The sequence below is a fragment of the Trichomycterus rosablanca genome, chromosome 8 (assembly GCF_030014385.1).
Source record: "Trichomycterus rosablanca isolate fTriRos1 chromosome 8, fTriRos1.hap1, whole genome shotgun sequence".
Classification (NCBI taxonomy): Eukaryota; Metazoa; Chordata; class Actinopteri; order Siluriformes; family Trichomycteridae; genus Trichomycterus; species Trichomycterus rosablanca.
Genome location: NC_085995.1, coordinates 2,949,220 through 2,964,526, shown reverse-complemented (window position 1 = coordinate 2,964,526; position 15,307 = coordinate 2,949,220). Strand labels below are relative to the sequence as shown.

The 15,307-nt window shown below is 44.5% G+C and overlaps 1 protein-coding gene across 3 annotated transcripts in view; it reads right to left on the bottom strand.

Annotated features, from left to right (window-relative positions):
• atrx (ATRX chromatin remodeler) overlaps positions 1 to 15,087 on the bottom strand; it is a 55,116-nt gene extending 40,029 nt beyond the window's left edge. Inside the window, exons 1-12 of one of the 3 annotated variants that reach the window (XM_063000373.1) lie at positions 14,994 to 15,087; positions 12,732 to 12,793; positions 10,600 to 10,700; positions 10,190 to 10,239; positions 9,750 to 9,796; positions 8,468 to 8,598; positions 8,267 to 8,386; positions 7,336 to 7,445; positions 7,163 to 7,230; positions 3,846 to 5,893; positions 1,563 to 1,629; positions 86 to 231 (exon numbers count right to left, since the gene is read on the bottom strand). In XM_063000373.1, the coding sequence (XP_062856443.1) occupies positions 86 to 231; positions 1,563 to 1,629; positions 3,846 to 5,893; positions 7,163 to 7,230; positions 7,336 to 7,445; positions 8,267 to 8,386; positions 8,468 to 8,598; positions 9,750 to 9,796; positions 10,190 to 10,234 (2,782 nt within the window). In that variant the 5' untranslated portion in view covers positions 10,235 to 10,239; positions 10,600 to 10,700; positions 12,732 to 12,793; positions 14,994 to 15,087. Of the gene's footprint in view, positions 1 to 85; positions 232 to 1,562; positions 1,630 to 3,845; positions 5,894 to 7,162; positions 7,231 to 7,335; positions 7,446 to 8,266; positions 8,387 to 8,467; positions 8,599 to 9,749; positions 9,797 to 10,189; positions 10,240 to 10,599; positions 10,712 to 12,731; positions 12,974 to 14,993 lie in introns of those variants that run through there. The other 2 variants (XM_063000372.1, XM_063000374.1) reach the window with 2 other exon arrangements.
• Between the last annotated feature and the right edge of the window lie 220 nt (positions 15,088 to 15,307).

The following is a 15,307-nucleotide window of genomic DNA, read 5'->3' as shown; positions in this document are numbered from 1 at the left end:
CATTTCTTTTTGGAAATAGCATGTCCGACAAGCTCACACGGCGTTTCGGTGTGAAACCCTGAAAAGTATCGGCACATTCTCTCACCTTTCCCTTCATCATCAGAGCCATCTTCGTTCTTCACTTTCGACGAAGGCTTTTCCTCATCGTTGGCGTCGTCACCTCCGGAAGAGGATTCGTCTCCGGACGAGTAATTGGCTTTGATTTGGGCTAGCAGCATCTTCTTCGCGATTCTGAGGGGAGAACGAGAGCACGACCCATTAGTTAGTTAGACACATTAGTTTAGCTTTACTGGAAACAACACGGCTCTGTCTTAAACTGCCTGGTAAACTGGTACTTAATAGCCGCACTGACAGCAAGAAATAGACTTTAAGGAGTAATATGACTGTATTCCGCCATACTCATGCTCATTCTCATGCTCACTGATCAGCCGTGCTGGGGCAGTGGTCAGCTTTTGAACTGGAATCTCTGGTGACTGTGGCTGAAAGAAGGACACTAAGCAAACTTCACTCCATCATGGACAATGTGAACCACCCCCTGCACACTGTTGTCATAAAACAGAGGAGTATGTTCAGTGACAGACTGCTGTCACTGAGCTGCTCCACGGACAGATTGAAAAGGTCCTTCGTCCCCAGAGCCATTAGGCTCTATAACTCCAGCATTCGAGGACAACGGGTGATCACTAAGGACAGAGTATATACATGTATATATGTGTACTTATTCATACAAATGCATATGTATGCTAATGTATATATAGTTATGGCTATATTGGCCCAATCCAATGTGTAATACTTGTCACTTATCAATTTATATTTAATATCTAATCTATATTTAATCTGGACCGTGTACTGTATACCTGGAACCGCACCTTCCTGCACTTTTACTTTTAATTCCATTCGGTTATTTTGTTTATTTACACTCAATCCATCCTCATCATTAATAACTGCTCTGTAGCTATGCAGTATATGTAAAACTCAGGTTACATTCAATCTGTCAAAGTGTTTGTACTTTCTCGAATTTATATTGTTGTAATTTTTTTCTTTATAGTGTGAATTTGATTTGATTTGATGTACAATGCTACTGGGACTCTAATTTCCTTCGGGATCAATTAAGTGTCTGTCTGTCTGTCTGTCTGTCTGTCTGTCTGTCTGTCTGTCTGTCTGTCTATCTATCTATCTATCTATCTATCTATCTATCTATCTATCTATCTATCTATCTATCTATCTATCTATCTATCTATCTTCATTCTACTGTTGAACCCCTTCTTCTCCTTAAAGTAATATTTACCCATGAACAAGCTGAAGTCTGATCTAGATAGTCATTATCCTGAAAACATACAATTCTCAACCTCAGTATTTATTACACTCAGAGATCTACAATTAAAACTTCTTTCACACTTCTTTCAAGTCATGTTTCATTTCCTCAAAGTCTTATTTATGCTGCACTTTCGAGCTCATCTACATCTCATGCATATATCTGTGAGGTTCCAGAGGTCGATCCAACCCCTTATTTATCCCTGACGACTCGCGGCTACAGAAAACTAGTAATCACTAATGATTGGTACCTGTTCTCCGGGTCGTCGTCGTCATCGACCACCTGAGAGGGCTCCTCTTTGACTTGAGCTTCATCACCTGAAAGAGCGAAATAAATAAACAAACAAGTATTTAATCCTTTGTGAGGTGTCAACAGAAAACAATAAACATTCCTCAGCACCAAAGTTAAATCGGTAAGATTTTGTCCCTGAGCGTTATATTATGTTTTTTTCCTGATACCATAGTATCACACAATGCTAAATGTTTTCATTTGTGAGCAGTAAGATTCAGATGGTTTATCTGTGGTGTAATGGTACAGTGGTAGACTAGGTTGTTGGGCCCTCGAGCAAGGCCCTTAACCCTCTCTGCTCCAGGGGTGCCGTACGATGGCTGACCCTGCGCTCTGGCCCCAGCTTATGTGAAGAAAGACTGTACACACCTGCATATATACAGTATATACCGTATATAATACATATAGGTATTTTATTCTAATACACATGTTTTGATCACATTATTGGAATTTTGCCTTAATAATTAAAGACAATTAAATATTAACCGGTGAGGTTTTGTTTCTCCAGTGTGATCTGTTAAGACTGTTAGCCTCTCAATGCCACTGTAATTAAAGTTCTCGGGCTCGAATACGGATCTCGGCGGTGGTGGGTTAGCATAATAGACCTCTGTGCCACCCGAATGCCATGTCTGTTTGTTTGTTTGTTTGTTTACAGACATTGATTATATGTCTTCATGTTAAAAACAAACATTCCTAGACTTGCCTGATGCCTGATAGACTTGCACTCCTGGGCAAAAACAAATGGGCCGAATCGAACAGTTGCACTCTTTTAAGCCAAAAACAAGACAATAGATATTTAGATGATGAGAAATGGTGAGCAATGGTGAGCCCAGGGGTTTATTGCCCAAACCGCTTCCTCTGTACAGCTGAACCCCCGGAATAAACAGGTCAAAACTTTCATCACTCATCCTGAGTAATCACAGCAGTCTGGGTTGATCTCTGTCGGCCGGGTACACAGACGTGAGGTAACACGTGTAACCCTTCATGACTGCAATTAAATTTAGACGTGGGGAACGGATGTAGAAAAAAAAAAAAACACACAATCACAGGCCACAGACTGTGTGATAAAACAAATAACAGGTTTGCTTGATCATTACCGACGACACGTGCTTTTATTCGAGTGACTAATGTTCTCTCTTTAATGACCGTGATGAGTAACTAAGAGTTTGCTTACCTAGGAAAAATCCTGATGAGAATAATATTATTATTATTATATGTATTTTACTACTATTACATTCATTCATACCTATATTTGATTACTTTTTTTATATTTCATATTTAGCCCCAAGTATACCTGTATATTTGAACAATGTATATTATTGCTCCTATTGTATAAACTTATACCTATAACAGATATATTATATATTGTACATATTTATACCTATAATGATATATTTCTCCTTATTTCTATATGTATACTTGCATATCTGTATATATTTACTCACTCACTTTATTAACCGCTTATCCATTTAGGGTCGCAGGGGGCGCTGGAGCCCATCCCAAAATTTCAATGGGCGCAAGGCACACAGTAACACCTTGGCCGGGGCGCCAGTCCATCGCAGGGCACACACACATTCACCTACAGGGCAATTCAGCGTCTCCAGTTAACCTGACTGCATGTTTTTGGACTGTGGGAGGAAACCCACGCAGAAACGGGGAGAACATGCACACACTGCACAGAAAGGACCCGGACCGGCCCGCCTGGGGATCGGACCCAGGACCTTCTCGCTGCGAGGCGACAGTGCTACCCACCGAGCCACCGTGCCGCCCATCTGTATATATTGTTTATAAGAATAGATAGCTACTACTACTGTAGGCCAATCATTTTCCTTGGGTAAAGTAAATCTATCTATCTGACTGTTTCCTGACAAATTAAACATACCCACTTCCCTCTAAACTCGACATGACTGAAATCTGTCTGGAGTTTCTCTGAGGCTGTCATGTCCATCCATAAGTTCAGGAATGTTAATAAAGGTGTAACGTTACATCGCTAATGTTTTGAGTTTGTGGGAGAGGAGATATGGAGAGTTTTAGACTGGTTGTGTGTGATAGCGACCCCCAGTGTTCATTTCCTAAACTACCTCACAGGCTGTTTCAAACCTGATTACGTGACGGTTCAGCTTTTGAACGATTAAAATGAATAGAAACTAGCTGGTTCCTAAAAAAACAGCAACTGTTCCATCACAAAGTCAGTAAACAAGTGAGGACTCACTAAAATAAGTTTTAAGATTTCTATCAAACCGACCTGACGACTGATGGAAAGCATCAACGCCGGACAGAGCAGCCTCAGTGATTGGCTTGATCTTCTGTTGATCTCCACTGTCGTCTCCCGAGTCGGCCTCCTGCTGCTCCTCCTCGTCGCTGGACGATGAATCTTTCTTAGCGTCCTCTTTACCTCTCTGTGACCTCCGTTTGCGCTCGAACGACCTCTTGGGTCCTTTCCTGGCCTCCTTCTTGCTCTCGTCTTCCTCCTCGCCGTCGTCCTCCCGCTTCTTGCTTCTTTTGGACGACCTCTTTGCGGTGCTGAGCTTGCTCAGGCTCTTGATCTCCTTCTCGAGGTCGGAGTCGTGATTCGAGGAGTCCGATCCTTTGGGCTTTCTCTTCTTGGCGGCTCTCTTCTTGCTCGACGGCTTCGCGGCGTCGCGGTTCGAATCGGACGAGCTCGCGCTTTCGATCAGCTTCCTCTTGGCGGTGGTCTTTTTCGGCTGAGGCTTCTTCTTGTCGGTTTCGGCGGCGTCGGCGGCGTCCGTGGCGTTCCCGTTGGGCTCGGCGTCCTGGTCGTCCGAGGCGGCCTCCGCGTTCGCGGTCTGGCGCAGGACTTCGGGGACTTCGTCCGAATCCGAGTCGTCCTTGGCCCCGCCTTCTTCGTCCTTGGCGCCGCCTTCTTCGTCCTTGGCGCCGCCTTCTTCGTCCTTGGCGCCGCCTTCTACGTCCTTGGCGCCGCCTTCTCCGTCCTTGGCGCCGACTTCTCCGTCCTTGGCGCCGCCTTCTTCGTCCTTGGAGCCGCCTTCTCCTTCGTCGTCGTCCGCCACGGCTTTTTTGGACTTGCTTTTGCTTTGCTTTTCAGACGATTTGCGCAGGGGTGTGGTCTTCATCCTGGGCGATCGTCTGCTCTCGTCCGGTGACAGGGCGTCGTCTTTCTCTTTCTGCGGGGGCGTGGTGGATTTTCCGTCCTTCTTGATGGTGATTTTAAGAGGAACTGGGGTTAGCTTCACGACGAGTTTTTTATTCGCTTTTGCAGACTTTCTGCCGGTCTGATTCGCGTTAGTATCGCTGGACTCGGCCGATTCGGCTTCTTCTTCTTGCTTTACGCAGTCTGAAAGACTTTCAACCATCTCGAAGAGTTCATCGGGAACGGAGGGTGGAACGGACATGATATCCTTGTCGAGAGACGCTTCATCCACTGGAGCTTCGCCATCACCATCCTCACACGGGGTTTCGACCTCCTGCTTGATGACTACGGCTTTGGTGTCACTTTCTACCGACTTGTGCTGTGCGGTCACTGGCGTGGAATTAGCCTTATCGGTCATTTCTACATCAGCCGGAACCTCGTCCTCCTTGTCTTCACGATCTGGAGCTGCTGGAACGTTATCTGTCGCGTCATCTTCACCCTCCTCGTCTTTAGCGCTTTGGTCTTGCTCCACAGGAGTCGCGTTAGAGGCGGCGTCCTCTTTGATTTGACTCTCCGTCGATCCGTTCTGCATCTCCACCTCTTTAAATTCCACCTCCAGCGCCTCCTCCAGGGACGCGTGGGCCTTCTTGAGGTCGGCCAGAACGGACCTGAAGGCCTTCAGGTGCCTGAGCCGGACGGTGTTCTCCCCGCTGTAGACCGGAGCCTGCTGGATGAACTGGACGAACGTGCTGTTCAGGCCGTTCGTCGTCTCGATCAGCTTCTTCGTCTTTTTCACCAGCTCTTTCGGGACCTCTAACGTCTTGCAGGAGAAAGTCAGAGACCCCGATCCTGATCCTGATCCCGAGCCCTCCAAACTGTGATCCTTCCCGTTCAGGGCTACGCTCTGAGTCTTCCCGGGCTTGTGCTTCGAACTCTCCCGTCTCGCCTTCTCTCCGTCCGTCTTCACCTTCCTCATGTTCTCCAGATTCTGCAGGACCTTCTCGCAGTGACCCACGAAGTCTTTGAGCGGCTCGGGCTTGCACACGTAGCAGTGCCACTTGCTGTCCTCGTTCATGATGGAGGACAGCTCCTTCCTTCCGAGGTTACGCAGGATGCATTTTTTGCAGAAAGCATTGCTGCAGAAGTCGCAGCACATGAGGTTTCCTCCCTCTGCACACCACCTGCAGAGAACACACGCATGGAGGTCATTCCCAGGAGTTAAAGTGGCATTTTTAGGAATTCTAGGGTCTGTCCGAAAACCTAGACGCATTTCACATCATCTACACTCCTGAGAAGAGGGCGTGTCTAAGTTCTTAGATTGCTTAAAATGCTCCTACTGAGGCGCCATAATTCTGAGTGATGATCTGACTGAATAACGAGGGCCGACGCACAAAAAACTACAAACATGTCGGACGAATGAAATGCGGAGCAACCAACAGAGTTCTTTTAAATGTAAATAAATTCTCATTGATGTTTATTTGTAAATTCGGGCTCGTCAGGGACAGTTTAACCATTTTCTGGACATGGTAGAGGCGTGGTAGCGGGTTGTGTCGCCTCAGCTTATGCAGAGTTCACACTACACCGTTTTTGCCCTGATTTTCGTTCGACTGGTCGGCGCTCGATTTGTCGGCTCGGGAGCAACTCAGCGATCGCTCGGCGATCGAAACTCGGCTCTCAATCGCTGTGTGAACTGCTCAACGACTCGATCCGAGCAGGCATGTATCTAGCACGTCAGATATCTGGATCCGAGTTGCCCGACTGGCGATGAGTGCTGTGTCGAACAGCCAATGAGAACGTAAGATACGGTGTGAGGGGAAACGCAGGGGCGTAATATAGTTTATATCAGAATACATCAGCACACACACACGTTTTACAGTATTTCTGACCTGATCGTTCTCTACAAAACACCCACGCTGCATTGCAAAACATATTTATTAACCTCCAACTCACTATAGAACAATACTTTGATTTTACGCTGCACATCAGCGCACAAGCTTCGATCGCGCGCTACTTGCTGACGTGCATTTTTGGACGCGGTATCGTTAAACCCCTCGTCACTTCTCACGTTTGTTTTCGTGACGGGACGTAGTTTGGGAGAGCAGAGAAGCTCGCCCACGATTCCAGTCGGTGATAGATGGTGTCGTGTGTGTGACCCCCTATCACCGATCAGTCGTGTAGTGTGCCGACACTTGAAAGACTCCCGATTACAAGAGATCCAGTCGTGTAGTGTGAACTTGGCATAACTGTGTATTGCCATAATCTCTGTCTAAGTCGTGCGTCTAAATAATCTGCCGTATGAGTTTGATGTCTTATTAGAATCCTCTCTACTGAGGCAGCTGATCAGGTCAGCAGTAGATTTTCAGACGGACCCCTGATGTCTTAAAAATCTGATTTTTTTTATAATCCAGAAAATAAAGCATTATAAAAAAGATTAGAAGAAAAGAATCAACCTGCACTGTTCATCCATTCCGTCTTCATCCTTTCCGATGTCGTCGCTCATGTAATACTTAAAACACGACTGAGAGAAAGAAGAGCAACAGACACGTCAGTACTGATTCCACCCACCCTGAGAATAAAAATCTACTGACGTGATGCTGATCCGTACCATCACGGTGATACTCACCTTACAGATAAGAACTTTGAGTGCAGGATGCTGATGGACCGAATCTCTCTGGAAATGATTGACCTGTTGGCCGCACGCGGTGCAATTTACGATCTCTTGAAGGTGCTCGTCTGGGCACGAGGCGGAAACACAAACAGCACACGGTTTAGGACCAGACATAACATTAAAACCATTATCAGCTCCACTTACCATATAGAAGCACTTTGTAGTTCTACAATTACTGACTGTAGTCCATCTGTTTCTCTACATGCTTCAATGGTCAGGACCCCCACAGGACCACCACAGAGCAGGTATTATTTAGGAGGTGGATCATTCTCAGCACTGCAGTGACACTGACATGGTGGTGCTGTGTTAGTGTGTGTTGTGCTGGTATGAGGGGATCAGACACAGCAGCGCTGCTGGAGTTTTTAAACACCTTACGGTCACTGCTGGACTGAGAATAGTCCACCGACCAAAAATATCCAGCCAACAGCACCCCGTGGGCAGCGTCCTGTGACCGCTGATGAAGGTCTACAAGATGAGCGACTCAAACAGCAGCAATAGATGAGCGATCGTCTCTGACTTTACATCTACAAGGTGGACCGACTAGGTAGGAGTGTCTGATAGAGTGGACAGTGAGTAGACCAGCACAACACACACTAACACACCACCACCATGTCAGTGTCACTGCAGTGCTGAGAATGATCCACCACCTAAATAATACCTGCTCTGTGGTGGTCCTGTGGGGGTCCTGACCATTGAAGAACAGCATGAAAGGGGGCTAACAAAGTATGTAGAGAAATAAATGGACTACAGTCAGTAATTGTAGAACTACAAAGTGCTTCTATATGGTAAGTGGAGCTGATAACATGGACAGTGAGTGTAGAAACAAAGTGATGAGAAAGCTGCAGTCTAGCATGATGAGCTGAATCTGCAGGGACACAGAACTCACCAGGACGCCTCCGTGGAGTCTCATCCTTCCCTTTATTCCCCCCTTTGTTACGGAACTCCGGGCCCTTGAATTCATCCTTTCCTTCATTGCTGACGGGTTCTGGCTCCACCACCACCACGTCTGCACAAACACAGCGAAACGAGACGTGTCTACAGCGTCCGGATACACCACACTGTTGAAGACGTGTGTATGAGCACGTACCTTCAGGTAATGCATCCATGTCTAAAGTGCCATCGTTATTACTCTCATCGATGCATTCCTGCTCCTGTTCGCTCGCGGATGAGATTTCCACCTCCTCTAACACCGTGTGCTTGGTCACCACGGCAGGTTTCCTGGAACGAACAAGAAGACAGAACGTAAACAACTCTCTCAACCGCTCCCTTATTAGGGGTCGCTTCTTGTACCCGCACAGTTTTTGCACCTTTTTAACGACTAAGACGTTCAGTCACGCCCCTAAACACTCATGTCCTTCTCCAGCTGAGATTCAAACCCTGAATTTCAGCAGTAGCATTATATTTATTGATCTATCCATTAGGTTACATTACATGACAGGACACGTAGTTACTCGTTACACAAGATTCATCAGTTCACAACACAGTCGCGGACAATTTTGCATCTCCCGTTCGCCTCACTTGCACGTCTTTGGACCGTGGGAGGAAACCGGAGCTCCCGGTGGAAACCCACACATGCACACTACACACAGAAAGGACCCGGGCTGCTTCACCTGGGAATCGGACCCGGGAACTTCTTGCTGCGAGGAGACACCGTGCCGCCCGACTGATTGCCAAGCAATTGAACTACAGTAATGAATCATTCCTAAAAACAGCCATCAGCAGTCGAACGAAGCTCCTTGTACTAAGTAGCCAGTCGAATTCCATCAGTTTTGGGTTTGATAGATACATGGTTAGATGCTCAGGTTAGATACATGTAGGCCAGAGCTCCATTTAATGTGTTTATACTTCCATATCATACTTTATGGATTAGAGAAACTATCAGTGTAATTAAACTGGAAAAATTTGATATACGAGGGATCTTAAAAACTTAAAAACATATTTTAAAAACAAATGGCATCACTTTTCTACAGCCACCTTCCAATGCATTTTTCCCCCCAGAGAGAGAGAAAATCTTCTTCCACTTAAAGCTTCTCTGAGCGTGGAAATCAGATGGAGCTAAATCCGGACTATAAGCGTCTCTCAGTCTCTCAGACACGACCGATTGCTCTTCCTCCCACCCTCACCGTTTATAATGGAAATATAAAAGTCCAGAAACTTTTTGAAGATCCCTCGTATAAGAAATGACTGATAAGGAATCTTAGGAACCCGTTCTAAGAACATGTTAGGAAAATATCTACTCTAGACTGTCCTTGCTGAGCTGAACTGATTGTTCTTTCACTCCCTGCTGTGACTACGCTGTGTAATTATCAGGACTTTGATCAGGTACTGTTTCAGTATTGCTGTCTTGTCTATGTTTTAAAAGAACTTACCTCTTTGAGCGTGAGCTGGCCTTCATAACTTCGCTCGAACAGCCAGGCTGTGTTAAAAACAAAAGATAAAAACGTGTTTTAAAGGAACACTATAGGTGCCGGAGTGCAGCACAGGCTAAAAAAATGGGAGAACATGTGACTAAGAATGAGCATTAAACCACAAACTGACCTGCCCCGGAGCGGGTTAACCCTGGGCAGTAGGCAACTACGGGGTTTGAGGCGCTTTGATAGCATTAAAACTGGGGAAATCTGTGAGTAGTGGTACCACTATCACTACAAGACCACTAAAACAATGCATTTCCAAAAAAATAATGATCAAGTATGTGGTGGGTTGAATACTGTTAGTGAGAGTGAATGTGAGTGTGTGTTGCTCAGATAGGTGACAGTGTGTATGCAAGTATGTATTTGGCTGGGGTGTGAATACTTTATAACGCTTGTACCTTTTCCATCACTTGATCAGCGGTGTTTGAGTCACTGGAGGCCATTTAACCTGCGAATATAAAGAAAAATGTGGCGTCAGGTAGAACGAGGAACATTTATTAATTATTTATTTATTTTATAAGGATTTTAACGTCATTCATGACAGGAACGGTAGTTATTCATTACACAAGGTTCATCAGTTCACAAGTTTAATGTCAAACACAGTTATTAACCTCTTTGGACTGTGGGAGGAAACCGGAGCACCCGGAGGAAACCCACACAGACACGGGGAGAACATGCAAACTCCACACAGAAAGGACCCGGGCCGCTCCACCTGGGGATCGAACCCAGGACCTTCTCGCTGTGAGGAGAAATTAACCAAATGGCAAACTTTGCTTCTCCGTTATGAGATAAATCAAGTCTCTCTCACCACTGGAGATTTCATGAACTTGGAATGAAGCAGTTTGTTTGTCTGGAGAGCGATCCAGGAACTCATGAAGTTTCAACACCACTGCAGTCGGGTCGCTGGATCTAAAAATGATGGAACAAGATGTAAACAAATAATACGGTACAGAAACACGTACTGCAGCTTTAATAAGGAGACGGGACAGAAACACGTACTGCAGCTTTAATAAGGAGACGGGACAGAAACACGTACTGCAGCTTTAATAAGGAGACGGGACTGAAACACGTACTGCAGCTTTAATAAGGAGACGGGACTGAAACACGTACTGCAGCTTTAATAAGGAGACGGGACTGAAACACGTACTGCAGCTTTAATAAGGAGACGGGACTGAAACACGTACTGCAGCTTTAATAAGGAGACGGGACAGAAACACGTACTGCAGCTTTAATAAGGAGACGGGACAGAAACACGTACTGCAGCTTTAATAAGGAGACGGTACAGAAACACGTACTGCAGCTTTAATAAGGAGACGGGACAGAAACACGTACTGCAGCTTTAATAAGGAGACGGGACAGAAACACGTACTGCAGCTTTAATAAGGAGACGGGACAGAAACACGTACTGCAGCTTTAATAAGGAGACGGGACAGAAACACGTACTGCAGCTTTAATAAGGAGACGGGACAGAAACACGTACTGCAGCTTTAATAAGGAGACGGTACAGAAACACGTACTGCAGCTTTAATAAGGAGACGGGACCGAAACACGTACTGCAGCTTTAATAAGGAGACGGGACCGAAACACGTACTGCAGCTTTAATAAGGAGACGGGACAGAAACACGTACTGCAGCTTTAATAAGGAGACGGGACAGAAACACGTACTGCAGCTTTAATAAGGAGACGGGACAGAAACACGTACTGCAGCTTTAATAAGGAGACGGGACAGAAACACGTACTGCAGCTTTAATAAGGAGACGGTACAGAAACACGTACTGCAGCTTTAATAAGGAGACGGGACTGAAACACGTACTGCAGCTTTAATAAGGAGACGGGACAGAAACACGTACTGCAGCTTTAATAAGGAGACGGGACAGAAACACGTACTGCAGCTTTAATAAGGAGACGGTACAGAAACACGTACTGCAGCTTTAATAAGGAGACGGGACTGAAACACGTACTGCAGCTTTAATAAGGAGACGGGACAGAAACACGTACTGCAGCTTTAATAAGGAGACGGGACAGAAACACGTACTGCAGCTTTAATAAGGAGACGGGACAGAAACACGTACTGCAGCTTTAATAAGGAGACGGGACAGAAACACGTACTGCAGCTTTAATAAGGAGACGGGACAGAAACACGTACTGCAGCTTTAATAAGGAGACGGGACAGAAACACGTACTGCAGCTTTAATAAGGAGACGGGACAGAAACACGTACTGCAGCTTTAATAAGGAGACGGTACAGAAACACGTACTGCAGCTTTAATAAGGAGACGGGACTGAAACACGTACTGCAGCTTTAATAAGGAGACGGGACTGAAACACGTACTGCAGCTTTAATAAGGAGACGGGACAGAAACACGTACTGCAGCTTTAATAAGGAGACGGGACTGAAACACGTACTGCAGCTTTAATAAGGAGACGGGACAGAAACACGTACTGCAGCTTTAATAAGGAGACGGGACAGAAACACGTACTGCAGCTTTAATAAGGAGACGGTACAGAAACACGTACTGCAGCTTTAATAAGGAGACGGGACTGAAACACGTACTGCAGCTTTAATAAGGAGACGGGACTGAAACACGTACTGCAGCTTTAATAAGGAGACGGGACAGAAACACGTACTGCAGCTTTAATAAGGAGACGGGACAGAAACACGTACTGCAGCTTTAATAAGGAGACGGGACAGAAACACGTACTGCAGCTTTAATCTGAGGTTGATCTGAAGGCCTGTGATGTTTGTACCGGTGTAAAGCCGGTATATCTAAACATTGCGCTGTAAATGTGTTATTTTAAATACACACACATGACCTGCAGTATATTAATAGATAATAAATCAGTATAATTAACTGTATAATGAATTATGAGTAAAATAACAGATTCAGATGTTTAGCTTTAGCTCACTGTACACACCGAGGCGCCAAACACACACACATACCTGCTCAAATCCCGTTTCTAGCAGCTTATCCGCACAAACCAGTTCACATTCCTCTCCGGTGTCTGATACAGAAACGATAAAACTAGACTTTATAAAGATTTGATGTTAGCGAATGTTAATACTGATTGTATGGCGATGTGAGAACACAAAGCGAGAGCGCCATCTTGCCGGATGACTGTGGCGCGCTAAAATGGCGCATGCTAGGTCGGGGAGTCGGTTCAGAGTCGAAGAGTTGAATTCTAACGGAGTCGAATCTTTTCAATGCTTCATATGCAAATTTTATTTATTTATTGACTTATTTATTAGGATCTTAACGTCATGTTTTACACACTTTGGTTACATTCATGACAGGAACGGTAGTTACTCATTACACAAGTTTAATATCAAACAATTTAGTGTCTCCAGTTCACCTCAGTTGCACGTCTTTGGACTGTGGGAGGAAACCGGAGCACCCGGAGGAAACCCACGCAGACACGGGGAGAACATGCAGACTCCACACAGAAAGAACCCTGGCTGCACGGTCCGAGAGTCGAACCCGGGTCCTTCTTGCTGTGAAGCGACAGTGCTACCCACCGAGCCACCGTGCCGTTTCGTTTTTTTTGTTTTGTTGTCTAATTTAAATAATAAGTATTCATTTAGCAATAATACACTTTTAATACATCTGTAAACATTTTTCCTTTTTAGCTGTTTCAGTATTTAGGAGTCACTAGAATGCATCAAGTCTGGTAGTCCACATGCTCTTCCTGATGGGCTTGGGACCTGCACTGAGAGCGCACTGAGAGCTCACTGACAAGTGCACCTCCCAATGGCTAGGCTGTTTCAGCCATCCCCTTGGCCAATCATGTCCATGCAGATGCTCGACTGGCCTATAGGACCGTATACCACTGTGCTACACACACACACACACACACACACACACACACACACACACACACACTTTTTAGTATCTCCAATTAATCTGACTGCACGTCTTTGAACTTGTGGGAGGAAACCAGAGCACCTGGAGGAAACCCACACAGACACAGGGAGAACACAGACAGAACTCCACACAGAACCCAGACCTTTTTTGCTGCAAGACAACAGCACTACACACTGCGCCACCTATTTCTATTTTATTGTTATTAAATAAAATGTACTTGCTAGGATAGCTTTGATTACTGGAACCTTTAAGAAAAAATTGTACAACACTGTAGGTCACAAAATGACTAAAGAATAATAGGGTTGTTTTTTTTTTTTACAGTTTTGTGCTTTAAAACATACTGAAAATTAAAAACATAGTTTTAAATGGCAACTTGGAACTTAAACCATGAAGTGATTAAGTTTGACTGCATCAATTAAACGTTGTAAATGTCAAAATGAACGGTTGTATAAGCGTAGTGACCACGTCGTTGTTATTGCAGGGTTAACAGAGAAGAGACTTTAGAGACTTTATACATGTTTAGATTATAATTGTTTTAAGTGTGTCATTAATTTCATGTTGGGGTGGCACGGTGGCTCGGTGGGTAGCACTGTCGCCTCACAGCAAGAAGCTCCTTGATTCGATTTCCAGGTGTCCCGGTCCGGGTGCTTTCTGTGTAGAGTTTGCATGTTCTCCCCGTGTCTGTGTTTCCTCCCACGGTCCAAAGACGTGCAAGTAATTGTAATTGTAATTGTTCATGACTGTGTTGTGAACTGAAGAATCTTGTGCAACGAGTGACCTGTTCTGTCATGAATGCAACCAAAGTGTAAAACATGACTTTAAAAAATCCTAATAAATAATAATAAAATAATAATAATTTGATGTTGAGACAGAATTGGAAAATATGCGGAATCGACTCATCACAACTAATATGTATTCGACTCCCTGAAATGAATCAACCGATTCACAACACCTGAATCAAAATGAGAGTCGATTCCGTGTATATGCACAGTGTGTGCAGCCTGGTTAGTGATGCTGAACCTGCAGCTTTATCAGTTTTATTCTTCATCATGTTTCTGTTTCATCACATAAATCTGATTATAAACACTCGATCATGTCTGATTTCTCTGAGTTTGTACCTGAATGGTAGAAGTATTTATGAGCGCTGTTTATACATATTAAACACAACGTTCTTCCTCTCTGATTATAAAAGATGAATATTAATAATAATGAGATGAAGTGAGATATGACTTGTTTTGTGTTGATTAGATGTCGGTCCTGCTGTCAGTAGCGGTTCTGCCGGTGCTCACAGTTCAGTAATAATAATAATAATAATAATATACAGTTCAGTAATAATCACATACCTGCAGGCCGGACTGTTTATTCCTCCCTCACACCGAATTCCTTCATCTTTAATCTAAATCACCGCTCAGAGTTTTACACAATAAATAATAATAACAATCAACATCAACTAACATACTGAATCAAACAAAGCGAGCCGCCATGTTTCTCCACAGCAGGAGAGAAGCTGATTGGTTCATGCGGCTCAAAGCAGGAAGTGAAAAGTCGGTCGACGACAGTAATAATAATAATAATAATAATAATAGTTTTAATAATAATAATAATAATTATTATTATAATAATATTTATAATAATAATAGTAATAATAATAATGATA